The 26531-nt window shown below is 54.6% G+C and overlaps 2 protein-coding genes across 2 annotated transcripts; both read right to left on the bottom strand.

Moving 5' to 3' along the window:
• Positions 1–9192: 9192 nt before the first annotated feature.
• On the bottom strand, positions 9193–12692 carry CYP26A1 (cytochrome P450 family 26 subfamily A member 1). The gene is made up of 7 exons (XM_028098939.2): positions 12504–12692; positions 12096–12320; positions 11585–11875; positions 11339–11497; positions 10696–10830; positions 9951–10103; positions 9193–9645 (listed from the first exon to the last, which is right to left on the bottom strand). The coding sequence occupies exons 1-7, from the start codon at positions 12690–12692 to the stop codon at positions 9304–9306; spliced, it is 1494 nt and encodes a 497-aa protein (XP_027954740.2). The 3' UTR covers positions 9193–9303.
• Positions 12693–17438: 4746 nt separating this feature from the next.
• CYP26C1 (cytochrome P450 family 26 subfamily C member 1) lies at positions 17439–25108 on the bottom strand. Its single transcript, XM_028098858.2, has 6 exons — positions 24905–25108; positions 24162–24386; positions 23393–23668; positions 21873–22028; positions 19751–20080; positions 17439–17816 (listed from the first exon to the last, which is right to left on the bottom strand). Exons 1-6 carry the CDS (start codon positions 25106–25108, stop codon positions 17439–17441), a joined length of 1569 nt encoding a protein of 522 aa, XP_027954659.2.
• Positions 25109–26531: the final 1423 nt, after the last annotated feature.

Below are 26531 nucleotides of genomic sequence, written 5' to 3' on the forward strand. Positions count from 1 at the left end.
AGGCTCTGGAGTGTGGAGTGTGGGGCTCAGAAGCCAGACCTGCTGGGCTGGAACTCTGACTGTACCTCTTAACAGCTGAGGGGCCATGGATGAGCTGATATCTCTGAGTTTCAGTTTTCTCATCTGGGGGTGCTGTGAGGATTAAATCAATTAACTCGGGGGCGCCTGGGTGGCTCAGTCGGTTAAGCGACTGCCTTCGGCTCAGGTCATGATCCTGGAGTCCCGGGATCAAGGCCCACATCGGGCTCCCTGCTCGGCAGGGAGTCTGCTTCTCCCTCTGACCCTCTTCCCTCTCGTGCTCTCTCTCATTCTCTCTCAAATAAATAAATAAAAATCTTTTTAAAAAAAATAAATCAATCAATTAACTCGGGTAAAGCAGTTGGGATAAGGCCTGGCACATGCTAAGGGGTCAGTGACATCAGGAATCATTATTCCAGATAAAATCAGTGTGGTTCCCAGTACTAGGAACCTGGAGGCAATATAATGTAACGATCAGAGACTTTTGCTCGGACAGCCTGGGTTCAAATCCTGAATCCATTACTCACGAGCTGTGTGACTCTGGGCAAGTTACTAGCCATTCTGTGCTTCAGGGATACCATCTGTAAAAAAGGCATTAAAAATTGTATCAGCATCAAAAACAAAAACAAAAACAAAAAACGTACCTGCATCATGGAAATGTGAGAATGAAGTGAGACGATGGGAAATACTTAGCACATACAGTAAATGTTCAATAAATTTGGTCTGTTATTTTTCCTTGCATTCTACAAAAATAGGGTTAATTTACCCAACTGCTTCCCCAACCATGGACGCTTTCAAAATGGTAGATTTTCCACTTCAATTGAGTAGGAGCCAAGTTGCCTCACCCGTACACCATCTATTCAAGCGGCATCCCCACAGGTGGCTGGCAAGGCCCCTTAGACCAAAGGAGGTCAGACGTGCTCTCTCGGCAATTGGCAGCCTGTGCGTGGGCACGTGACCTGAGCTCAGCCAATCAGACGCTCACAACTGGCAACTCCAACACTGTTTCTTAACGCAGAGAGAGGGGGATGGGTGGACATGGGCAGGGTGGAGTCTCTAGTTTTTCTGTCCTAAAATGCATAATTATAAAATCAACACATCCCCTTTACAACCAGAAGAAGCATCCATAAATGTATTCAGAAAGTGTGATTAATCTCTTTACAAAACATCCCCCTCGATTCTCCTTGCTGATTAGCTAAGTCGCTCTGCAGCCAGTTCTCCCCCATGTGTCATAGGCATCCCTCAAAGTCAATGCATGTCTATTGTACTCACTCTGTTGTGGCTCCAGACTTTTCCATAATATAAATGCACCACTATTTATTTCCAGCGCTCCTCTTTGGACAGGAACCTTTTGGATATCCATTACACTTGCAAAGGCACATCCTCATTGACCCAGCAAGCCCTGCTTCAGGAATCAGTCCCACAGAAATAAGGCACTAGCTTGCACACAAGGCTGCACATACAAGGATATACTTAGTGCACATTGCTTGAAATATCAGGAACTGGAAATAACCTAAATGCCCAGCAATCTCCCCTGATCCATGTGGTTTATTGCATTTGGTTTGGGGAGGGGAGAAAATTCAACTGTGAAAAGTGTTTAATGAAAACCATTGGTCAAACCCAGGTGAGAATTGGGAATTTTAGATTCCTTCCAACAATGAAATTTGAGACCCTTTTCATTTTCATGGGTCAGGGGAGGCAGGAAGAAAAAAAATAAGACGCGTATGTCAAGGTCAGATTACTACAGCACAAATGGGTCATTGTCAGGTCTGTATTACCCATATGGACAGCAAATCTGAATCTTCAGAGAACCCAGTTGAAATTTTGCTTCCATTCAGAGAGTCTCAAACTACATTATGCATAAGATTCACCTGGGACTCTTGGCAAACTGAGGGTTGATTCAGCAGGTCTGAGGGGAGGCGTGAGATGGTGCATCTCTCACAAGTGACAGGGGGATGCGGATGCTGCTGGCCGGGGCACCACACCTTGAGTTGTAAGGATCTGACCGATTCACATTTGCTGTCTGAACTGAATTCCCCTCATTTGTCAAATGATGTGGTTGATTAGGGTGGCCATCCGTGTGAGTTTTCCCAGGACTATCACCGCTGTTGCACTGAAAGTCCCGAGTCCCAGGCAAACCAGGGCTGTTGGATTAGATCAGAATCAGAGACCCCAGAAGCTGAAAAGTAGTATAAGTGAATGAAGTGGGCTGGTTGGAGACTTGGGCAAACAGAAGAGTTTAAATGCCCACTTTCTCAAGCTCTACCCAAGATTCCCCAACTTGCAACCTTGGCCCAGATGACCCCTTAGAAGTTCTGAGGAACTCTGTAATAGATTTTTTTCTGGTGGTAGCTATAAGTGTCCATAGGTGATGGGTCACAACGAAAATAATAGAAATCAGTGACTGTCCAGGAACAAGATGAAAATGGTTTAAAGAGAGGGCAGAAAAAAGAGTCTACCCGTCCATTCAAAAACTGAGTGTGGTAGCCAGCCCACCATGATTCTCACCCCCTGGTTGTCATATCCGTATGTGGCTCTCTCCTACACTGGATAGGGCTAACCTGTATAATCAATAGGAGATTGTGATGGCAACTATACTTCAATATAATTTTTAAAAATAGGATATTGTGGAAATGATGGGGTTTGACTTCCGAGGCCAGGTCATCGAGGCTTCTGTCTTATTGCTTTTTTAGATCACTTGCTCTGGGGGAAGCCAGCCACCATGTTGTGAGGCTACCCAAGCAGTCCTATGGAGAGATTCACATAGCAAGGTACTGAGGCCTCCTGCCAACAGCCATGTGAGGGAGCCATTTTGGAAGTGGATCGTCCAGCTTTAATCAAGCCTTCAGAGGATACAGACCCAGCCAACATCTTAACTGCAGTCCTATGAGAGACTCTGAGATGGAACCACTCAGCTAAGCCACCCACCATAAAGCACTCTGAAAATTCCCCAAGGGCTGAAGACACAAACTGGCAGCCAGCAGGGCCACAAACAAGTGTTATTCTGCCGGCATATGGTTTGTTTTTGTTTTTTTTAAATGTGAATTAGTTACCAAATCTAAAAACCAGCTTATTCCCATGCAAATCTGGATTTCCAGCACCTCCTGAAAAATTAGAAGCACTTTTATTCCTGCAGGTCGAGGATAGGCCAGGGCCGAGCAGTGCCTGCCCCTTTCGAGGGGAGTGCTCTGCCCTGCATCAGCATACCCATGGCCTCCAGCTATCTCTCGCCACGTCTGGTGCCCCTTGTGAACATTACATGCTGGCCCTTGAAGCCTGTGATCCTTGATTTAGAGATCAGAAACCTTTTCACCGGTGATTCTCAAAGTGTGGTCCAGGGACCAGCAGCAGCCCCTGGGAACTTGTTGGAAATGCGGATTTGGGGGTCAGTCCAGAAATTCTGGGGTGGAGCCCGGTGATCTGTATTTCAACAAGCCCTCCAGGGGATTCTGAGGTATGGGGAAGAACCACTGTTTCTCACAAATAAGGTTTCTTGCTTTTGGCCACTGTATTAGTTTTCTAGGGCTTCCGTTTAAAAGTACTACAAACTTGGTGGCTTAGAAGAGCAGAAATGTATTGTCTCACACTTCCAGGGGCTAGAAGTCTAAAATCAAAGTGTCAGCTCCCTCTGAAACCTGGAGGGGAATTCTCTGTTGCCAGTTCCCGACTTCCGGTGGTTTGCTGGCCACCTTTGGCACTGCTTGGACCACTGATACATCGCCTGAGCCCTCCATCTCTACACCCTGTTCCCCATGTGAGTCTTCTCACCATCTTCCCTCGGGGTGGGCCTGCCTCCGTGTCCAAATTTTCCCCTTTTAGTAAGGATTCCAGTCATATTGGATTAGGGCCCACCCTGAGACGTCATGTGAAGTTGATTATCTCTGTAAAGACCCTATGTCCAACTAAGGTCACATTCTGATGCACTTACTGAGGGTTAGGACTTCATATTTGAGCAGGAGAGTGGGGGAATACAATTTAACCATAACAGAAACCATTTTCTGCTGTGCAGTAGGAAAGACTCAAAATGCCCAAGGATTTGGCTCTACCAACGTGCAGACCGTACCCCCAATGCTGTGCCCCAGAAACGCCAGCCGTCTGTACCTTCTGCCAGGCTGCGTGTCAGGTGCTCGGCGGCCACACTTCGCCAGGTTCTCAGGGCGCTTCTGCGGGCCCAGGCCTCTTCAGAGACACAGTGAGGAGCAAGAACCTGGAAGCAATTGGATCTCAAAGAATCTGCTCACCTGCCCTCTTTTTCTGGCACATATGTAAATAAACAGTACAGTTCTTTAAATAGAGGGCTAACCGTACAATGTGCTGAACACTGGGCCGCCAATCCTAATTCTCTGTTGTGACTTTAAATTCCTCTGAGCCTCAGATTTCTCAGGTGTACACGGAGGGGCTTGTGTGACTGGTGTGTCCTCTCCCTTCCAGCTCTAAAAGTCCGTGACTAGTTGACATTAAAAGAACTCTCCATTTCAGAATACCCAATCCCCTCCTCTATTATTAAATAAGCCACTGTTACATTGGACACTATGGCTGTGTTTAATGAATCAGTTCATATGCTTTGTCAAGTATTTCTTATAAGCAAAGCACCTTGTCCTCTTTTTACAATGCATTTGAGTTAAGCGAACCCATCAGTGACTTCAGATAAAAATCTTGAGGCAGCTATGGTCAAAAGCGAGTGAGTAGATTTCCCACCCCTTGACGGACACGGAGGGGCTCGGCAGTGGTGAGAATCCGTCTTGGGGGTCAGCTTCTGCGCTGCGGGGGCAGGGTGCTGAGCGTTGCAACACGAGAACTCTCACCCAGAAAGCCCACCACGTAATCCTGGGCTAAGTTTCCACCCTGTTCCAGGTTTCTAACTTGAGCTGACTCTACTTCAAAAGAAGGAAAGCTTGTTTGGCCTAATACCCATGAAGCGCCGGTTTCAGGAATGTGACATGCTGTTAAACCACAGCCGTGTAAGCTTGCGGCCGCTGAGATTTTCCAAGGATGAAAGTTTCACTTTTCAAAGAAAAAATATGGCACCGCAAAGCTGGAGAGACATAAGGTGACTGGTGTTGATTGGCCCCAAGAAGCTCTCTCTCCCAGAGAACACCTACTATGCGTGGGCATATTCTGGGGGAGGGCGGGGGAGGCACAGGAGGGGGGCTCAGTTTGCAACGATGAGACAATTGCTACCTTGGGCCAGCTCTCAGGAGGCTGAAGGCGAGGACAGCTGGGCAGAGGCCGGTGGCGGCGCGTGGCCTCAAGGAGGCTGGGGAGCACTGGAGAGAGCAACAGGGACTCCCCTAGAAGCTAGGTCAGGCGGATGGTCAGCATGGCACAGCGGGGAGGAGCCGGGGCTGCGGGAGCAGGTACAGGAGCTGGAGCTGCAAGCACTTGGTTGCGGGGCAGGAGACAGCGTCGTCCCCAGCGATAAACACCATCAACACCGGGGACTCAGCGTCTCCGTGAGGTCACACGGCAGGCTCCCTGCGCTCCCGCCTTCACATCTGGCTCCGGGGTTTGCCAGAATGGTCAACGAGAGCTGCCGAATGCCCCGGGAGGATGATGAGGTGGTGTCCTGTCTCCCTAGACTGCATTTAATCTGCATTGCAAAGCAGAGTGCGTATCTGGGGAACCGAATTAATACAGAATCAAATCTCAGAGAATCACAACTCTTTAATTTTGTAAAGGAACTTGGGGGTCATTTAACCTAACCTCTCCCTCCATGTCGGAATCCTGATGGTGGGTTAGTTTTCCAGCTACTGTTTGGATGCCTCCATGGACAGGGAGCTTGCTTGCTCAGAAGGTAACCTGTGTCATCACCAAAGGGCTCTAGTTGCCTCAAAATGTTTCCCTTATATGGTGCTGACTTCTTCCTTCTAACTTACCCTCCGAAGTGCACGCTCTGTCCTTTGAAACAGGCCTGAACCTGTATTTTCTGCAACAACCCTTGAACTATTTGAAGGCGGGGCCACCCAAACCTCTCTAAATATCCCTCGTTTCTTGCATGGTACTTCTGTGGGATGGCTCCCGGACCTGGTTAAGGTCATCTGAACACTGCCCGTGTCCTTCGAAACACGTGCTCCCCCCTTCTCAAAACGGAGAGCCGTTTTCCAGAGATACTGAGAGCAATGTAGGTCAGATTGTGGGCCGTCTGTGGGCAACGCTGGAAACCTGAAGCAGCTGGCCTCAAAGACCACAGATGGTGGCCACTTCAGGAACTAGATGATGATCCAGATCTACGCAGCCTGGCGAGCTTCCAGAGGAGCCAGGCAGCCTTGAACGGGCCTGAGGCTGAGTACTTGCTAGCCTCTCATTGTTCTTGGGTAAAAGCAGGCCTTGGGCTAGAGTCCGTGGATGCCGGATTTCATGGACACTGGTGGGGAAAACCACTGGGCCCTGAGCTTGGCATAGAAGGGAGAAGCCCGCCCCCTTGTGGACCTCTGGGGGGTGGCAAGTGCACAGAGCACCCTGAAAGCTCACAGAGGAGGGGTCTGGGGGAATGGTGGCTTCCTGTCCCTGCTCCCATTTTACCAGTTGCTTCTGGCAGCCTGCAAGAGGGGTGATCTGGACTGTCACAGGGCAGGGTGGTGGTAGCAGGGGACACAACGGGAAGTGAGGAGGTGAAGACCCCTGGGTCTAGTTGTCCTACAACGGAAAGTTGGAGATAAATCAGGCAGGTGTGATTAGCTATTGAAAAAAGAAAAGGGGGGGGGGGATAAAAGGCTACAGGAGGCCTTTCCTGGTTCTGCGGCTCCCTGGGTGGGCCCAGGCAAGCCACAGTCCCTCACTGGGCCTCCCAGGGCCAAACTGGGAGAAGGCTGCGTCCCTCAGAATGCTCCTACATTGGAGACCCAGCTGGAGGCTTTCACCTGCCAGGACTGACAAAAGTCTGTCACTGGCGGCACCACACCCCTGACTGAGGAAAAGAGGGGATGGCAGGTGGCCAGGGCCAAGGGCATATGAGGAACGGGAGGCAGAGGGCACCAACTTTGCCAGCGTGGCAGGCCCACCAAGAACCCGGAGAGCACAGTGCCCTCCTAGCATGCCGCAGGAAGCCTCAAAGAGCCATTCCGCACCGGGGTCTCCCCTCCTTCCGTCCCTTGGGCCAGTCCTACCTCTAGAACAGTGACCTCCTCCTGAAATGCTTCTCCGCGGGGTGATGCCCAGACACTGACCCAGAGGTGTCTGTGTCACAAAATGTGCCTGCCTGCCCCAGCTAGACATGACCCAGGCCAAGGAGTGTTCAACCTGGAAGCCCACCAACATGGCTTCTGCCTCACACTCAAACACTTCCAAATGGCCTTTACTCAGCACGAAGCATATTATCAGAGATTGTGTTTTTAACGACTTTGCAAGGTAAATTCTGCCCTGCTCTGTAATCGATGAGCGTAATTGGGTGAAATGTAACCTGGGAAATGCAAGCCAGAAGCACTTTCCTCTAAGCTCCCCAGATAAAAAATAGAGGTGGATTTAAGAAATTGAATTCTATGCTAAAATGATTCCAATTCTCTTCTGCAGATGCTCGCAGAGATACACGGTCAGGGAGTCACCGAAGATGTTATTTTAAAATGCTTAACCGTCCTCTGGCAAAATGAAAGATACTGAAACCCTATAAAATGGCCTCTTTAAAATTACCTGAGATAATGTCCTCAGGCTAGCGTGCTCCTAGCTGGAAGCATCTGGGGCAAATGTTGGGAGGGGAGGGGTCATCTTGCACACCAAGGTGCACTAAAGCTTTGGCTGAAACCAAATAAGCCTGTAATTTCTCATTAAAAAATAAAAGCATTATAAGGTTATTATAAGACATTTTAAGTTATTATGTAAACACCCTTTAAAAATTAGAGGATTCCAGGAATAAGTACAATCCCAAGTTCTCCCTAAAAAATAAAGTCAGGTAGAACATGTAACTCTAATTGTAGACAGAGAACCCTTTTCAGACACCTATTTAGACCACCCAGTTTCTGCAGTATTGCCAAATTCTAAAATTGTAATGAAAACTTTAAAGTCCAAAACCTACAAGCCATCAGAGGTTCAGTAAGCAGATTGTGCCATTTCAAAACTGAAAATGTGCTTGCATAAGCAAGTCACCGGGGCTAACCTTTCTGCATTGGGAGTCTGGCCTTCAGTTCAGAACATGGCTATGCCAGGGTCAGAAATGTGACCAAACTGCGCTTTCCCGGAGGTTAGCCAAGGTTCACAGGGTCATGACTGGGCCATTTTATCAGTCATGTCAGGCTCACACCCTATTGCCTGGCATAGATAAAAACTTTATCTGTCAGCTTGCTAAATCTGCTCCTCCTGCCTCATTTTCAATAAAGAAAACCTGGACTAGCTTATCTAACCCAGAGGCTGGCCTCTTCCGATACTGTTTTCACATGCAACTTCTGGTCTCATTTTGGTCAATAACTGTCCGTAATCAGAGTGACCAGCTTTCTCTTACTTGAATCCTTCAGAAAAACAGGGCTGGCACTATGGAACAACATGGATTTATTATGTTTACTAAACATGATAAGTTTATGACTGAAGGTGTTTCGTTAGAGTATGATGGTTCTCAAAGTATTACCTTTTCAAATCCATCTTTCCCTAAAGCAAAGCAAGCAAAAAAAAAAATCTAAAATTCACTTCGATAGATTTTCCAAATAGGATCTCTAAACCATAGAAACATTTACAAAGTGGGCGCCTGGGTGGCTCAGTCGTTAAGCGTCTGCCTTCGGCTCAGGTCATGATCCCAGGGTCCTGGGATCAAGCCCCACATCGGGCTCCCTGCTCAGCAGGAAGCCTGCTTCTCCCTCTCCCACTCCCCCTGCTTGTGTTCCCTCTCTCGCTGTGTCTCTCTCTGTCAAATAAATAAATAAAATCTTTCAAAAAAAAAAAGAAACATTTACAAAGTTACCTTTGGACTAACTCACACACACACACATACACTATGTTTTCTAATAACGGTTAAGAGAAATAACAGCTAAAGTTTCTTCCTCACAAGAAAATAGATATGCACAGATAACAAATAAAGCCATTCATGTAGACACTTTGAAATCAGGTTAAATATACAAATATAAAACCAGGGAGTTTTCCCTCCACAGGAATCTTAAATGCAAGACAAACACCTTCAGATTTTACTTTATTTGGAAACTATCCAAATTCATTATTTTAATATTTAAAGACTATTGTACTGTAGTGGAGACACATAAATATTATAATATACATTTAGAAATTAAATATAATAAAATCAACATGACACTGTGTAAAAACTCATGTACACTTCAAATAGGTCTGAATTCTGGGCCCTCGAACCCATCAGATCTCCCCCTGGAAACGGGTGAACCTCGCAGGGAGATCATCCACAGGGTACACGGTGGGACTGGTTTTCATTGTAGGAGGTCCATTTAGAAGCCTCCAGTCACAATGCCTGGCCAGCTCCACTGTAAATATTTTGAGAAGAATTTTTGCAAACTCCTTCCCTACACAGCTCCTCAGCCCTCCTCCAAATGGAATGAAGCTGAACCTGGATGCATCCTCCGGGTGAGGCAGCAGAAATCGGTCAGGGTTAAATTCGTCCTTGTTGGTGAAGATGTCTGCCACGTCATGAGTATCACAGATACTGTAGATAACATTCCAGCCCTTGGGAATCTGGTAGCCCTGCAAAAGATTATGAAGCCCCCAGGGCTGACAAACAGGAATCTTAACTTTCAACAACAAAAAAAGCCATCACTGATAACGGGAGGAATTATGAGTTGAAAAAAAGGGGTGTGAGGAGAGAGACAGGACAGACAGACCTTCAGACTACCGAAACACGTGTCCACATGGGAAAGGATAACGGTATCAAAAGCATAGGAAATGTAAGCCAATGCACAGGGAAGCCAAGGGGAGATTTAAAACCACAACAGAAGGAGTGTGTGTGTGGGGGGGGGGGGGTGGTGGCAGGAAGAGAACTTTTAACTTACATTTAATTCAAAAGTCTTCAGAGCAACCCGAAACCCTCCTGGAACTGGGGGATTCAGGCGAAGGGTCTCTTTAATAACACACCCGATGTATTTAAGCTGTTCCAAAATTTCCATGTCCAACTTGTTGTCTTGATTGCTCTTGCAAAGTAAACCCTATCAAAACAGTCATACAGAGGTGAACGGTTATTTTGCGCTCCAATAAAATCAGCCCAGCAGACGTAAACAGGGCTTAAGTGGCGGCTAGACCCAAAGGGCCCCATGATGGGAGAGGGTGAGGGGGAAACTGTGAGCAGCTAATGACCATTTGCCTCCACCCCTTGGCCCAAATCCACTATCTATTTACAATTCCAAGAGAATGCTGCTCCTCACTTAGAACCATCTAGATTCCCCCCCCCCCGCACCCCGCCCCCATCACCACCACCATCACCACCACTTAGGAGTCCCCCATTCATGCCCTTGGACACATAAATTCAAGAAAGTAGAATCTATCTGAAAATCTCCAACATACTGCAAAAAGTGGAGTAGGGGTAGGAATACAAGGATCAAGCCCTGCCTGAGTGGGACCACAGCTCAAAGTTCCTTCCTTTTTATTCACAAAGCTAATTTTCTCTCCCCACCGGCCCACCCACCCCTGAACCCTGCACTTTCCAAAATATTCAGAGAAGGCAGCACACTTACACTTGGCAAGTTGGCCAGGGAGCAGCTGAATTTCTTAAGCTAATAGGGAACCCCAGTGTCCCCCTACCTTACTCTTCAGCTCCTCTCGAACTTTCTGGAGAACATGGGGATAGAGCCCAAGGTAAGTAATCAGAGATGTGGCTGCACTAGCTGTGGTTTCATGTCCCCCGAAGAGGAGTTCCGTTGAAGACTGCTTTAGTGCCTAAGAATGGAATAAGACAAACTTTTTTTTTTACAGGTCTGCATGCAATTTTACACAGCAGTTACTTAGAACTGAACTGAAGGTTCTGGAAAGAAGATGAGAAAGGGCTAAAAGTTTGCTGACAGAAAGCCAAGGAAAGTTACATTTTTTTAAAACAAAATGCATAGTCCCTTTAGTTCAGCTAGAGCAGGAAAGCCAGTAAAATCTCACTACACAAGGAATTCTTTAATGAAAGCCTTGGTTGTATTAAAATCGCCCAACATTCTTTATTTACATTTTGCAAATTCCAACCTTCCCTGTAAAATCTGGTCGGGCTAGGGGACGCTCCCTGTTCCGCTGCAGCCTCTCCCACGGCTCTCCGGACCCGGTGTCCCAACCTTCCGGGTCCCATCCCCGGTGTCTGGGCGGTCTGCCCACTCTGGAGGCCGGACGTGCGCTTTGGGGTAACCGCGCTTGGAAAGCCAGGGGACCAAATGCCGCAGCGCCCCTTCCTGAAGTCGCCACTCACCTGCATGTCCAGCCTCTCTCCCCTCTCCCACGAGTGCTCGATCAACAGCTGCAGCGCATCTTTGCAGCCGCCGCCCGCCTCGGCGGTGCGCAGCCCGCAGATCTTGGCGCGAATGTTCTCCTCTATGCGCGCGTGGATGAGGTTCCGCGCCTTCAAGCCCTGAGCGCAGAGAACGCACGGCAGTGAGCAGAGGCCGGGCCCCCGCGCCCCCGCGCCCCCTGCTTCTCACCCTGCACGCTCCCTCACCCGGTACAGCCCGCTGAAGGGCACGTCGATGGGCAACGAGAAGAGATTGCGGGTCATTTCCTCGAAGGCCTCCACCAGCTGCTGCTCGGCGTCCCCGCCGCTCGCCAGCCGGGGCTCACAGCCCAGCAGGATGCGCATGGCGATGCGGAACATGAGGCGCTTCACCTGGGGGTAGACCAGGAGGCCGCGCTCGCCGCGGCTCAGCCACTGTTCCAGGCAAGTGCCCACTTCCTCGGCTATCACCGGCACGTAGCACTGGAGCGCCTCGCGGCTGAAGGCCCGCATAATCACCTGAGCTCCGAGGAGGAAGAGTGTTAAAAGCGCCCCCCTCGCCTGCCGGGATCCCCTTCCAGCCACCCCCACCCCCGCCAGACCCAAAGCACTTCCCGGCTAAAGGGGCCTTGAGCGGGTCACCTCATGCAGCTGGCGCTCGCCCGGCATCTATCTCCTAGAACCCCTCCAGCTGCTGGGGTCCGCCTTCCCGTCCAGGCCCCGCCACCCCCGCCCTCACCTTCTTGCGCTGCTTGTGAGAGGAGTCGTGTAGGTTGGAGAGGCAGCCGGAGCCCAGGATGGTGCGCACCGACGCGGGCCAGTGGACCGACACAAGCCGGTGCTCCCCGAGCAAGATGCGCCGCACGTTGTCGGCGCCCATCACCCGCACGGTGGGCCGCCCGAACAGATGCGTCTTGTAGATGAAGCCGTATTTCCTGCGCTTCATCTGCAGGAACTTCCTTCGCTGGGAGAGGAGAGCGGAGGAGAGAGGCGGGCGTGAGGGGGCGCCGGGGAGCGCCGCGCCTCGGGCTAGCCCGGGTCCCAGCCGTAGTCACCACCCTCTCGGGGACGCCTACCCCGGCTTCACGGAAGCCCGGAGCCTACTCGGGCTCCTGAGAATCGTCCCGTCGCGCCCAAGCTCCCTTACCTGTAGCACCATCTGCAGTGTTTCCCCGAAGAAGGGGAAGCCCATAGTTCCGGGCGGCAAAGGGAGGGCGCAGCTGCGGTCGCGGCTGCTCACGCAGTACAGGTCCCAGAGCTTGAGCGCGGCCAGGAAGAGCAGCAGCGGTAGCACGAAGGTGCAGAGCGCACTGGCCAGCAGCGCTGGGATCCCCATGGCGCGTCGCGGCCTCCCGCGCCACCTGCCGCCGCCGCCAGCGCTCCGAACCCCGCCGCGCGCCTGCTTTATAGGCGGCCCAGGTTGCTGCTCACGTTAGCTTGGTCAGACAAATTAATTCACCCGAAGTTCATCTTTAATTGCGGATTGGGCCCCTGGCTCCTCCCCCCGCGAGGCGCTGCCCAAAATCTTTAACCGTTTGTTCCACGCCGAGGCAGAGGCGGCACGGTGGCGGCTTCCCTCGGAGCGCGGCTCCTGGGGTGCGAGGCTACGAGCAGCCTGCCTCTCCCTTACAAGGTGTGCAGAGCTCCGAGACGGCGGCAGAGGCCGACCCGGGCTTCGGGGAGCGGGAACTCCAAGCTCTGGGCTTCCTGGCGGTCTCTTTGGAATCCCCAGCGCCGGGTCCGACGGGCGGTCCCAACCCGGAGCTGCCTTCAATGGCTTTCCATTTTCAGGCGCCGCGTGGGCTCCCTTCCACCTGCCGGGGAAGCAAAGGGAAGTGCATTCAGGAACCGACTAGCTGCCGGGTCCCACACTGGGGAAACTGAGGTCCAGAACGCAGAGCAAAGCGCAAACCCACTCCCCCCAAAGATCCCGCCGAAGAGCCCAGGGCCATGACCTAAGCGAGGGCTGGGCCGGGGGGGGGGGAGGGGAGGGAGCGGGGGGAGGCGGGGAGAGTCAGACCTGATCCACAGATCATGGATCCCAGCGCCCCAAGCCCCTCAAGGAGGCCAGCACTCATGAAGTCCTGGAAGGTCCGACTTAAGGGTACAAGAGAGTCTCCAAGTCCCTCAGGACTTTAGGTGCAACCCTGCACAAGTCTGAGCCCCAACTCTGACGCCCCAGTGGGAGACCGCGGGGGCAATTCATCCACCTCGAGGCAGCCAGGGCTCTGCGAACCGGCTGCGGCCGGCCGGATTCCGAGGGCCCTGGGACTCACAGCCCCACCTAGGCAGAGGGCGAGAGGATCCTTAGACCTGGGCAGATAAGGATAAGGTGACAGAGATAGAAGAAGGAAAACCTGGGAGTCTGTACTCCGGGACTGGCTCCATCTCTACTTGCATGACCTTGAGCAAGTCACCACATATCCTTGCGCCTGTTTCCTTCTCCTTCATATGGAGGCGGTAATTCCCCGATCTGTCTACACCCCGGGGCAGTTGTGAGTTTTCGAAAGGGGCCCCTGGTTGCAAACACTTTTTCCCGGCTCCGCACATGCTAGATTGCTTCACCCGGATGACCTGGACTCGGGGCCCACGAGCCTCTCCCAGCTCCCACCCACCGAAGCCACCCAGGTGATTGGGGTGCTCTACCCTCAACCCGGCCTCTGCCGGCCCCTAATGCGAGTGTTGAGTGAAACCGTACTGGGAAGCGGGTCGGCTGGCCTTCGCCCAACTGCAGTCAGCTGCTACTGCAGCCAGTGCGGGGAGCTCGGACACTGCGGAAAGTGCACGTGCGCACCCCACTTCCCACCTGGCCGGCCCACACGCATCCTCGGTTGGAGAGCCGAACGCACCCGCGGCGCCGAAAACAAAACAGAATGAAGTACGTTTTTTAAAAACTAAACTCCCGCTCTTGCAGGAGCACGCCGCACGCCTTGGAAAGCGTCCCTTGGAAATGGAAAACTCTTTGATCCTAAGAGCTGTTAAATACGTGGCCCACCCGCGGTGGTCCCCAAAGCGGGCGGGATTGGAAAATGTCTGTGGAGGGGTAGGGACCGCGCAGTCCCCGCAGCGCTCCAAGCCGGAGTCGCCATAGGGCTTGCTTGGAACTCGGCGTTTCAGAGGCTCTAGGGAAGGGTCTCTCCCACTGTCATTTGTTCTCACGATTCGGCGACTGTAAACGGTGCGGGCCAACTTCGGGGCACCGGCGGAAACTTGGCGAGACGCGCTAGAACTAATCTCAGAAATCCTGCTCCCGCCCCTTTCGAGACCTTGCTCCGGCCGGTGAGCAAAACCGGCGAGCGGGGGCGTGACCTGGGGCCCATTCCCAATCCTCTGGCCTGACCTGCCTGTGACCCCTGCAGGCCGGACCGTGACATCCGAGTGAACTCGGCAGGGCCACCTCGCCAAGTTCAGTGCGCGCCGGGTCACAAGATGAGTGGGGCCTGCGTGCTGGAAATTGCCGGGGGAGGCGGGGAGTTTTAATAAATCTGCCCATCGAGACCCGCGGGGGCGTCCGGCAGGAAAGGATTAAATGTGAGAGTGGAGATCATTAAAGAGCATCTTGAATGGAGGAAGGGGTCAATAAATTATCAGCCCGATAAGAACTTTGATTAGAGAACTTGCCAAGCTTTCTTGGGTGGTGGTGGGCGGGGAGGAGGATTGGTTCACTGGAAAACAAAATATTTCCAAGATGTTTACAAAACAGCCTCCCTGTTGCAAAGGGCTGGGGGTGGAGAGTAGTTTTCTGCTGGAGGAGGGGAGTGAGGACCCAGAGGTAGACTGGAGTCAGGTGAGCTCTGGCAGCAGAAGCACCCCTCCTCCACCTTTTCCCCTCCAACCCTTTCCTACCTCCTGAGCACTCACTCCCGTCTGGGGGCGCAGGGTTTTGTACCTGCTGTTTCCTCTGCTTGGGGAGCACCTTTCCCAGGTCACCGCTGGCTGGTTCCTTCCAAAGTTGAATGTCACCTCCTCACAGAAGTCTCCCCTTCCCACCCTGCAGGGTTCAGCCCCCAGGTACGGTGTCTTACAGACCTGTTTTATTCTCTCCAGAGCACTTAGCACCAGTCTGCATTCTGGTGCTCTTTGTTTGCTAGTTTATGGTCTATCTTCTTCCTAAGCATATGCGGTCCAGGAAGGCAAGAACCAGAATGCTCCTTCCTCAGAGAATCTGGAGCTACTAAATAAGAGTTCAGGTGTTCCCTGAAATTACTGAAAAGGGTATTATCAATGGGAAATTGGAGCTGCCCCTACTGGAGCTTATAGTTAGTACAGGTCCCAGAACAGGTAAACCAAGTCTCTTGGAACCACCTACACCATGGGGACTTCTGAAAACCTCCTCCCCATATTGCTCTTCTCTCCCCCATTCAGAATCAACCCCAAGCCCTGGTCCTCCTGCCCCCTCCCTGGTGGGAGCTTCTCAGCCCTGGTGTGGTCTCTGCAGCCTCAGGAGCACCCTGAGGGCAGGCCCCAATTCTGCCACTTTTGCTGGCTCCAGGGCCTGCCGAGCCCAGGGCCTGGCGCCGGGTCTGTGGTCAGCAGTGGGTGATGAATTGCCCTGGATGGGGGTTATGGCAGTGTCAGCCGAGCTCGGAAGGGCCCGCTGAGCTCTTGAGCTACCGACCCTGCGTGTGCCTGCTGCTTCCCCCTTTCCCTCTGGCCCCGGGGATCCACCTTAAGCATAAGGTCAGAAGGGCACCAGCTTCCTTCTGGTTCACTAAGGGGTCAGCTCAGGGCCTGGGCGGCAACTTCCCGGGCTCACCCATCATGTCCAGCTGACCAGTCTGAAGATGGGTGGCAGGTTGCACTGGGCTGTTGGGAATGGTGATGCTGGAGGCTCTTGGCTTTGATTTAAACCCTGGTGGAAACCTCTGTGTTGGAGTCCTTAAGCCAACCTAGGGATCACTATGAAAGGACAAAGGACTGAGCCCTACATAGTGGCGACAGGCCCAGAGGCTGAAACAGGGAGTAAGTGATGAGGTGGAGGACAGCACTGGCCAAGGAGTCCAGGAGCCCATTGCTAGCTCCTCAGGGGAGTCTTCTGCCTGTTTCTCCTATGCAGTGGAGTAGGTGGAGGTAGTAAACTGGGAAGTTTTCTGCAGCCAACTATTACAGGGATAATTCTCAGTCCAGCTTTTGGGCTCTGCTCAGGAGGAAAGCTCTGGCATACTCTTGGCGGGGGGGGTTCCCTGGGTATCCTCCAACCCCTACTACACCACACCTTCCCACCAGGGAGCAGCTGCCCAGCTAAGCCCTAGCCTCCTCACTCAACTGCTGCCAGGAAACTTTTTTCTTGGCCTTCCTGTTTTGGGTAGAAATATCCCAAACCTCTCTGATTATGTGTCAACCTCCCATGAAAATAATCCAACCTTAGAGACATCTCTCTATGCCTATTCTCCCCTGTATATATGGGAAGATTAAACGCGTTCTTGAAGTAGGAATTTTTCTTTTACGAAGTCACCAGCGGAATCAATGATGTTGAGCCATTTAGAGCCCTGGAAGCGCCCAGAGTTCTGAGTATCCGCCGAGACTGAGACCAGCAGAGTGGCCTCAGCGCATCAAGCCGAGGTCAGCTGCCTGAGGGCCTTCCGCTGGGCGCCTTCTCGGTGTGTCTTACTATGGCCCAAAGCCAGGCCGGAGATGCGCTTCCTCTCAAGGGTTGCAGGTCCAGCCGCGTCCGCTGGGTCTCTGGCGCGGTCCACTCCTGCCCTAGCAATCCTCCCGGCCACCCCAAGATCCAGGCAATCTCCCGGGCTTGGCGCCGGAAGGCGAGGCCCCGCAACTCCTGGTGAAGATCTGTTCCCTTCATCTCTGCCTGGAGATACTGGGAAAGGCTTAAGAGGCTAGGCTCACGACCCTTCCTTCCTCGGGGCGCAGAGCGCAGGAGGAACCTTCCCGCCGGCCTGGGCGCTTCTGCGGGGCGCCGTTGCTCCGGCCCGCGCTCCTCCTCCCTCAGAGTCTGGCAGAGAGCTGCATTCGGTGACCGTTTGTTGAACGAGCGCCCGACCTGGCACTAAGAAACCGCAGATGGGCGGCGCTGACAGCGCGCCTCCGCCACTGGCCAAGTCCTGTCCCAAAGCGCAGCGGGTCAGAGGCGTAGCCCATCTCGCGCTGCCGAAGGCGCGAGCGGGTGGAAGAAAAGCCGCAGCCCGTCCGCCGGGTGCACGATGGGCACGGTCTGCATGGCAGGGAAGGCAGGCGTGGCCAGTTCCCAGCGCGCCGTGCGCACCAGCTCCACCGCCAGCAGCTGGAGCACCGCCTGTGCCAGCTCCTGGCCGAGACAGCTGCGCGCTCCGCCGCCGAAGGGGATGTAATGGAAGCGGCCGGAGGCGCCCCGCGCATCCTCGCCCGCCGCGCCAAAGCGCTCGGGGTCGAAGCCCTCGGGCGGGCTGCGGTACACCGCGGCCGTCTCGTGCGTGTCCCGGATGCTATACATCACGCTCCAGCCCTTGGGGATCTGGTAGCCCTGCGGGGAAGTGAGGAGACCCGCCTGACTACGAGGCGCTTGGAATCGGGTCCTGAACCCACCTTCCACCTCGGGGGCTGCAGGAACGCACGCCTAACCCGCAAGCTAGGAGAACGCTCTGCGTTCCAATTTCAGCTCCTTCTCTGGTGAGGTGTGTGACCTAAGGCTGGATAATCAAGCTCTCTAACCTTCAGTTTCTTAATTGATAAAATAAGAACAAAAATGCCCGTTTTGTTGTCTTGAGACTAGAATAACGGTCTGGCATATATATCAATGATCACTAAATGTGATCTATTGTTGTTTGTGTTTCAGTGTTTTTTGTCTTTTTTTCTTCTGACATTAGATCAAGAGACCTAAGTTCTAGTTTTGCACCCACCCTCCGCGTGGGCGGGAACAACACAAAGGACAGGGACCCTCATTCCTCTATGGTCAGCTCAATTATAAAGCTCTTCTTGGCACTGAACTGAAACTGACACTCTAACACCAACACCCCCATCCATTCGTTGTACAATAATATTTAGGTCTGGCAGCCACACTTTAAGAAGACGCACATGGGAATTAAAACCAGGCATCCTTAAAATGTTGGAAGGCAGCTTTCATGTTTCCTATACCCACCTTCAGGTTTTTCCACTATTCTACTTTTTGATGTCTTCCAACCCTCCCCCCCCCATTATCCTGTTTCCCTAGCCTAAACAAGGAGCGCGCTCTCTCTCTCTCACCTCTCTAGGCCTCAGTTTTCCCATCTGTAAACTGGAGGATGGCTCCCTCTCTGCTCCCCCTAGTGGACCTGTGCTCCCCTTCCTCTGTTTCCCTTAGACTGTAGAATGAAGTCTGAATTCCAAGATGCAGCTTCCAAGACACTTCTAAACATCTCACTAAATCCACCCACCTTTATCTTGATGGTCCCCTTTAGGCTGATGTGCTGTCCCCAACCTAACCCTTCACTGCTCCATGTCAAATGTCAGCCCCTAAAATGTCTCGGTGTTATTCAGCACTAACGACCACTATCTTCCTCACACCAGTTTGGGATGAAACTATCGGTCCTGGCCTCCTTTCTCCCCGCCACCAACTCCTCCAGGGTAGAGGACCCCCGGTACCACAGATGTTCGTTCACTGTGTAAAGTAAGGCTCCGGGAAGGAGGTGCCCAGTCTCTGCCTGCAGTGACAGCCATTCAGGCAAACACCCTCAGTTTGGCAAAGAAGGGCTCCACTCTCTGACGTTGCCACTGTGTCTCACAGCCCTGGCATCACCTGACTGACGTGTCAGACCTGGAAGGGACCAAGACAACGTCCTTCCAGAGAGTAAACTGAGATCCAGAGTGAGGAGGGAATTGCCCAAGGTCTTATAGATGGAGACAAGCCGGGGTAACAATGACGGGTCGCTTGAGCTTGTGAGGAAGTAGGGGAGTGGCGTACGGGACACGGGGGGGGGGGGAGGCTCTCCTTGTTCCCCACCCGCACTCACTGGCTAAGGGGGGGTGGTGCTGCGCGGAGAAAAGTATGTTTTTATTCTCAAACTCAGGTCTAGGGCGCCTGGGTGGCTCAGTCGGTTAAGCGTCTGCCTTCCGCTCAGGTCACGATCCCAGAGTCCCCGGGATTGAGCCCCGCGTAGGGCTCCCTGCTCAGCGGAGAGTCCTCTTCTCCCTCTGCCACTCACTCTGCTCGTGCTCTCTCTCCCTCCCTCAATCGAATAAATAAAATCAAAAACAAATAAACCTCAGTTCTCATTGAATTGACTGACCCTCACCGCTGCCGAAAGCCTTCTTAGCCTTGTCGGCTCGCCAGGCGCCAGGCATTGCGTCCCTCAACCGTGTATCCGGGGGCGAATGGGACTGAGCTCAGCCCATTTCATGGGCGGAGGCGACCTCGCCGTCCTAATCCCCCGGCCCCGCCCTCCCCGCGGCAGGTGGCGGGGGCCGGGCGCGCGCACTTACGTCGAGCTCGAAGGTGCGCAGCGCGGTGCGGTAGCCCCCGGACACCGGCGGCAGGAGGCGCAGCACCTCCTTGACCACGCAGTCGATGTAGCGCAGACGGCCCAGCGCCGCGAGGCTGAGGTCGGGCTCGCAGCCGCAGTCGGGCCGGGGCCCCTTGCCGCCCCCCGCGGCCCCCGCCGCGCAGCCGCACGCGCGCCCCAGTCCCTGCGCCGCCAGCTCCTGCCGGATCTTGGCGACGGCCGCCGGGTGCTGCAGGAGCAGCAGGACGAGGGACGTGCTGGCACTGGCCGTGGTGAGGAAGGCGGCGAAGAGGAGCTCCACAGCCGTCTCCTGCAAGACAGCCGGGGCGGCGCTGAGTCTGCGGCAGCGGGCCCCGGCCGCAAGGCCTCACGGCCCCATGGCTGCGAAGCAACGGGCCCAAATTTACCGGTGCGCGGAAGCCAGAGTGGCGGCTCCGTGCACGGGCCCGGGGTCGATCGAATCCCAAGTCAGCCACTCGAGAAAGCCACATACAGCCACGACCAAAGCCAGGATCTTTGTAAGGGCTCCCAGAGACAGCGCTAGGAGCTTACTCTGTATGCGGTTCTTAGTGCTTTACCTGTATTAACTCCTTCGATTCTCATCCCAATCCTCTGAGGCACAATTACTGCCCTCGTTTTACAGGGGTGGAAACTGAGGCTCCAAGAGGAGCTGGGCGGGGGGGGGGGGGGGTGTCCCAGCAGTCGGGCTCGGGGGTCCAGTGCTCCTAACCACCTGGTGGTGCCGCCTGCAACCCTTGCTGGGCGTCCTGACCGTGACCTGGGATGGGGGTAGGTGGACGAGGAAGGCACCTGCAGCAGTGGCGCCAGCCTCCAAGCAAAGGCGGCAGCATGGCCTCCTCCTCCCGCTTAGTGGAGTGGTCCAGGGAATGATTAAACCTCTTCCCGGTCTGCACTGACCAAGAAGGACAGAGGAGGGGCCTGGTGGCTTCATCCTCCAAGCACTAGCTCTCACCCTCACTGCCTCCCTCTGCCCTCCCAGCTCCTGGTGGCACCCACAGTTTGTGTTTCTATATTGATTTGTGTGATCGTAGGATGAATGTGTACCCCTCCCCTCTGGCACCTCCAGGGCAGGGGCTGTGTTTTGCTCAGGGCTATATCCTCAGTCCCCTCATAGAGCCTGATACCAAACAGATACATCATAATGTCTCTGGAATGAATGACCTGGTCCAAGTATAACTGCCTGCCCTGGACAACATGGGAGCCCCAACGTCCTTCCTGGCTAGGCCTCGTCTGCCTGGCCTGTCCCTGAGGCCCAGACCAGAACTGGAGATTCCTGACCTGGAGGGTGTTGTCATCTCCTCCCCAGCCCTTTCAAGCACTCCCCTTCACAGCCGAGAACTGTTCCTATCCAGGGGCTCTCCCAGGACTCATGAGCTCATCTACTTTAACCCCCTGGATTCTTCCAGATCTCATAATCACCCAGGAGTCAGGATAAAGACTATTAGACCCATACTCAAAGAAGAAACTAAGGCTGAGCCCCACCCTTCATGGCTCTTGGAAAATGGGATATTAAGGCCCAGAGAAAGGCTGAGAGTTCCTTTTGGAAGGGTTGAAGTTTTCCCATTTCTAACCTTCCCCAGCCTCTCCACTCCTTTTTGGGTTCTCCAGCAGGTCCCGGGGGCCATTCCAAAGTGGTTCTCCTTTTTTCCACTGCCTGTGCTCTACACATAAATGGGGAGGGGCTCTAATTCTCAGGGGAGACCTCAGTGGCAAAACAGAGGTTAAAGGTCCCAGGTGACAAGATGGCTCATGGAAGGACAGTGTCCATTTTGGGAAGAAGAGGGAGCTTCAAGGAGGATGTGGAGCTTGATCCTGAACCCTTAGGGTCTATAGGGAAAAGGAGTGGATAGGGCCTCATATGCAGGGGGGACAGCAGAGGCAAAGGCATGGAGTGACAGAGAAGCGGGGGGAAGCAGAGCTGTTTGTGGCCAGAACCTGTAAGCAAGGGCCTCGGATTCATGTCTTCCACACTTTCCTCAAGTGGGGCCGAACAGGACCCTGCTGGGGGCAGGATGCAGCACCTGTATGGAGACCTGCTAGGAATGCAAAAGGAGGAAACGTAGAACCTTCCCACCACCTACCTTCAGCTCCTGCACTGAGAGCTCCTGGCCCTGCTCCCTAGTGCTGTGGATAATCATGTCGAGGGCATCACCTGGCTCTGCAGCCTTGTCTTCACGAAGCTTTTCTGCAATAGCCTCCTCCAGGTACCGATGCAGTTGATCTCGTGCTCGGATGCCCTGATGCGTGGGGAGAAAAGGTAGGTGGGGCAGGAAGGCTGAGGGGGCTAGGCCTGTACACCTACCCCCCAGATCTTCCTGGGGCTGTCATGGCTCTGCTGAGATCCAGGTGTCAGGCTTCTCAACTTAGCTCCATGTCTGGCACATAGTAGGGGCTCAGTGAATGCTCAAGAACTTATCCACTATCTCTACACCTAATTCTCTCTTGATTATCACATTCCACCTTTGAGACAAAGCAAGCAGTTACTGTCACCCTAAGAGGATGCTGAGGCTCAGAGGGGTTAAGCAATTGCCCAGAGTCACACAGCTCTGAGTGCCCAGGCCTGGCACAGAGTCTAGTCAGGTGGAGTCAGCCCATTGCCCTTTCTCTGCACTAGACTCAGGCAGGGGCAGTGGGCACCAGTGTAGAGAGGAAGGCACACTTTGTTGCATCCAGAAAAGCTCTGGCTTAGAGAGCACTCCCGGATGTTCTAAGCATTAGCCTCTGTAAGCTGGTAGGCAAGAGGGTGGAAGTTCAGGGAGCAAGCATAGCGAAAGCATCTGACCACTTGGGTTTTGAGATCATAGGAAATCAGGTTCAAATCCTGCCTCTGCCCCTACTAGCTGTGTGATCTTGGGTAAGTCACTTAACCTTTCTGAGCTTCAGTTTCCTCACCAATAAAAGAACACTTTGCAGGCTGAGAGGATTAACTCAGAAAATATATTTAAGGCGATCAGCCTAAGGCATGTCCCTTCATACATAACTGTTATTTTTATTCGGGTGAGGAAAACCAAGGCATTGGTACAGTGAGAAGCCCCAGCTCACAGACAAAGAAGAGGCAAATGCAGCCTCCTAGTTGCTCTCTGGGCCTGGCCCATCGCTCTGAAGTCTGAAGAAGCAGCGGTTCTCTGATCTGGAAACTAGTATGCCCGGAGGCACAGACGGGGAGCCGGTACCCATTCCTCTCCAACCCAGTCTAGGAGGCGCTTGTGCTCCCATCGGTTCCGCTGCCATCTGGGCTTCCCAAGAGGCTGGAGGCCGGGCCAAGGGGCAGCATTCCGGGGTTCGAGCCTCACTGGTTGGGCGGCCGCCACCCGGACCCAAAGTCAGGAAGCCAGCTACTGGTGGGTCTGGCGCGCATCCCTGGAGGCTTGGCCCAGAGAGGATCTGCGCCCCGCCCTCCCCCCCCCCGTCACAAAGCGAGTGAGGACAGAGGTCAGCCCCGACACCCACAGCCACACCACGCCACCTCCCCACCCTGGGCCATCCTCGCTCCCCCCGGAGGTGAGGCGTGAGGCGCGCCGAGGGAGCCTTGTTTTCGCCTGGAAGACCCGTCCACGTTGGGGATCCCCAAGACGAAGGTCCGAGGCCAGAGTGCCAGTACCTTGCGCAGGCCGCTGAAGGGAACGTCCAGGGGCAGCGAGAAGAGGTTCTCTACGAACTGCTCGAAGGTCCGGGCCAGCGCGGCGCACTGTACGTCGTCCAGCCGTAGGCCCAGTAGGATGCGCGCAGCCATGCGAAAGGTGAGTGCCTTGGCAGCCTGGTAGACAGCAACGGGCCGGCGAGCCGCGCACCAGGAGCGCACCTCGCGCCGCAGTGCCCCTTGCAGGCGGGGCACGAAGCGCTGCAGAGCCCCGCGGCTAAACACACGCGCCAGGACCTGTGGGGAGCCCGCGGGGTCAGCCCTGGCCGCGGCCCGTCCGGCTTCCTCTGCTCAGCGATTCCGGAGGAGCCAGAAGGCCAGTTTCGGTCCCCTTCTCAGCGGCCCGGACCTAAATGGGTTGGCTTTTGTACTCGCCATTCCCTCTAGATATCTGATGTATACAGTCCCTCCCATCCATCCAGGCTCCAGATGCCACCTCTTCCAGGAAGTCGTCCCCGGTCCCTCTCCAAGTCTGACTTTCCACCATTCTGGTATCAGAATCACACACAGGAGATTGGCGATGAAAGGTCCCTTAAGGCCCAGTCCCGGCTTTATAAACCAAAGCGGGGGAAAAAGGTAAGGGACTGGCCCAAAGCCACCACTGTTTAGCCAGGGGTCCCTGCCAGCAGCTTCAAAGTGTGCCCCTAAAACCTAGGCCCAGCCTGGGCAACAACAGGTGCCCAGGAACCGCATGTCTGACGTCCCAACGGCCCCTTTGGTTTTAGCTCACCTTGCGCCGCTGCCGGTGCGGCTCCCCAACCGCGCCAAGCAGCGTGTGCGAGCCCAGTAGGATGTGCGCGCTCTGCGGCCACTGGCTGCGCACAAGGCGGTGCTCGCCCAGCAGGATTGTGCGCACGTTCTCGGCGCCGCTCACGCGGATCACCGGCCGGCCCAGCAGGTGCGTCTTGAACACTGTCCCATAGCGCTCCCGACGGGAGCTGTGGAAGCGAGAGCCCTGCGAGCGAGGCGGAGGGAGGCTGGAGCCGCTGGGCCTCGGCCGGGGGTCTGGCCCAGGCCTCCCAACCGCCCCTTGCTAACGACTCCCTGCTCCAGGCTGGCGCGTCGCTATACAAAACCGAGTCTCAAATGGGCCTCGAGACTACCCCATGGAAATGTAGATGCCCCTGTTCCAATTGGTGAGATGAGACTGAGGCTCAGAATGGGGGCGTGAGCGCCTGAGAAGTGCCTCTGATTCCTGATTCTGTGCTTGCAGGGTATAGGGCGAATGCTTCTCCGAACCCCTCTGTTCACCCTGGCGTTGTGTCGAGTCGTGTTTTTAAGTTGCGCTGGGGAGAACTCCGGCGACAAACCGTCCCTTCAAGGGAGGAGTTGAGCAAAGGCGAGGGCTGTGTATGCTCTCCGGGCCCCTGGGCGACAGGATGAGGCCGACTAGGAACCTGGGGACACTGTGAGCGCCGAGGGTCCAGTGGGAGTCAGGGAGGAAGGGGCCGTGTTGGGGTGTGAGCTACTCACCTGAACTAGCCAGTGCAGCGTTTCGCCGAAGAAGGGCCAGCCCATGGAACCCTTGGGCAGGGGCAGGGCGGAGGCCCGGTCCCGGCTCAGCGTCCAGCGGAGCGTCCAGAGGTGCTGGGCCAGGCTGAGCAGCAGGCCGGCACCCAGGAGAGCGGTGCCCGCGGCCCCCAGCACCGACAGGCAGCTCAGCCCCCAGGGGAACATGGCGAGCCTGCGGGGATCTGGCGCCTCGGAGCGCCGGGGGCGCGAGAGCTGAGGCGCTGGGAGTGCGCAGTGCTCACCTGTTCGGTCCGGAAAGGGCCTGGGACTTGCGGGCCAAAACCGAGATTTATGATCTCGGAAAAAAGGACGTCGCTCTAGAAGCAGACTGGTATAGCAGAAGGCGGCTGTGACCACACGCCCTGAGGGAAGGTGCCCTCCTCTAGCCCGACGGCTTCTGGGCCCAAATGCCAGTCCCTCTCCCGGGTGCCGACTGCCTCGGGACCGCTCCCTCCCGGCATCCGCGGGCACCTCCCACCTCCTCCCCGGGTCAGCACTCCTTTGATAGAAGCAGCAAAGGCGAGCAAAGAGAGGAGCAACTCACCGGCGTTGCCAACGTGGGCTGCGATCACTGGGGCTGTTAGACCCCCGCCCCACCTCCCTCTCTACTCGGCCCACCCTGGCCACATTTATATAGATATTGGCTCCCTCCCTATGGACCGATCCCGATTCCTACTACGTGACGCGCCCATGCATATTTAAAACGCTCGGAGCAGAGTCATGATTGGAGGCGGTGGGCAGCGGCACGCTCACCCGGGGGCTAGGAGTAGGGAGTGGCAGATCCTCGGGCGGGGCCTGCCGTTTCGCGCCAGAAGTTCCCGGCTGGGCGCCGCGGCTCCGCGGGTGGGCGAACCCCGCGCCCTGGGCTGACGCGGGCTCTCTGGCGTCCCCACCCTCGAGGCTGTAGGTGCCCTTCCCCTCTCGGCACTCCAGGGTTGAAGGACTGGGGTTTAGGGTTTGTCGCCTTTACTCTGTTTCAGTTTCCAGGGAAATTGAGGTCTTCGATGCCTGCCTTGCATTGGAAGCACCTACAAGGGACACCCGGGGTCGGGATTCCCGGACATTCCCCACACCGCCCCGGTTTCTGATCTACCACTCCAGGGCCCCTGCAAAAGATGGTAGTGTCATTGCTGCCCAAAGCTTCACTGAGACACCCTAATCCCACCAGAAGCAGATATCTCGGGGGCGTTTCGGGTCTCTATAGGGCTGAATTCACCGTTCCTTCCCACTCTGGAGGCCACCCCATCCCACCCCAGTCGGTCTACCTGGTTGCTTCTCCGGTGTTTTGTGTCTGGTCCCCTGGGCTCTTGCGTCCCTGTCCCTACAGTGCAACCCGAGGGTTGGCGGGGAGTGGCAGGGCTGCTATATGCATTACAGAAGAAAGTGAATCTCATAGCTACGAACCCACAGTGGTCTACTCCAAGCAGTACAAAGGCGGCGTCTCTCCGGATCCGGGGACGCCTCAGCCAAAGCCAGGGAGACATCCCGAGTGCCCTGCAGGGCTACATAAGGCACGCGAGGGATAGCCACATTCCAGTCTTCAAAAAAGAGCTAGCTGTTCAATGCTCCTCTTCTAACTTCCAGACGT

This window comes from Eumetopias jubatus, unplaced genomic scaffold, assembly GCF_037043125.1.
Source record: "Eumetopias jubatus isolate StellerSeaLion01/CBP00866 unplaced genomic scaffold, mEumJub1_p1.0 scaffold_17, whole genome shotgun sequence".
Taxonomy (NCBI): Eukaryota; Metazoa; Chordata; class Mammalia; order Carnivora; family Otariidae; genus Eumetopias; species Eumetopias jubatus.

Bases quoted from the DNA above. Each gene is read 5' to 3' on its own strand.
- CYP26A1 (XM_028098939.2), bottom strand. From the start codon at position 12,692: ATGGGGATCCCAGCGCTGCTGGCCAGTGCGCTCTGCACCTTCGTGCTA. The intron at 11,876-12,095 runs GTGAGGGCGGGG...CTCGGAGCTCAG, and splicing joins CTCACAAGCAGCGCAAGAAG to GTGATTATGCGGGCCTTCAG. The intron at 10,831-11,338 runs GTGAGTGGCGAC...TTCCATTCTTAG, and splicing joins GAGAGAGGCTGGACATGCAG to GCACTAAAGCAGTCTTCAAC.
- CYP26C1 (XM_028098858.2), bottom strand. From the start codon at position 25,108: ATGTTCCCCTGGGGGCTGAGCTGCCTGTCGGTGCTGGGGGCCGCGGGC. The intron at 22,029-23,392 runs GTACTGGCACTC...CCCACGCATCAG, and splicing joins CCTTCAGCGGCCTGCGCAAG to GGCATCCGAGCACGAGATCA. The intron at 17,817-19,750 runs GTAAGTGCGCGC...ACTTCCCCGCAG, and splicing joins TGCGCACCTTCGAGCTCGAC to GGCTACCAGATCCCCAAGGG.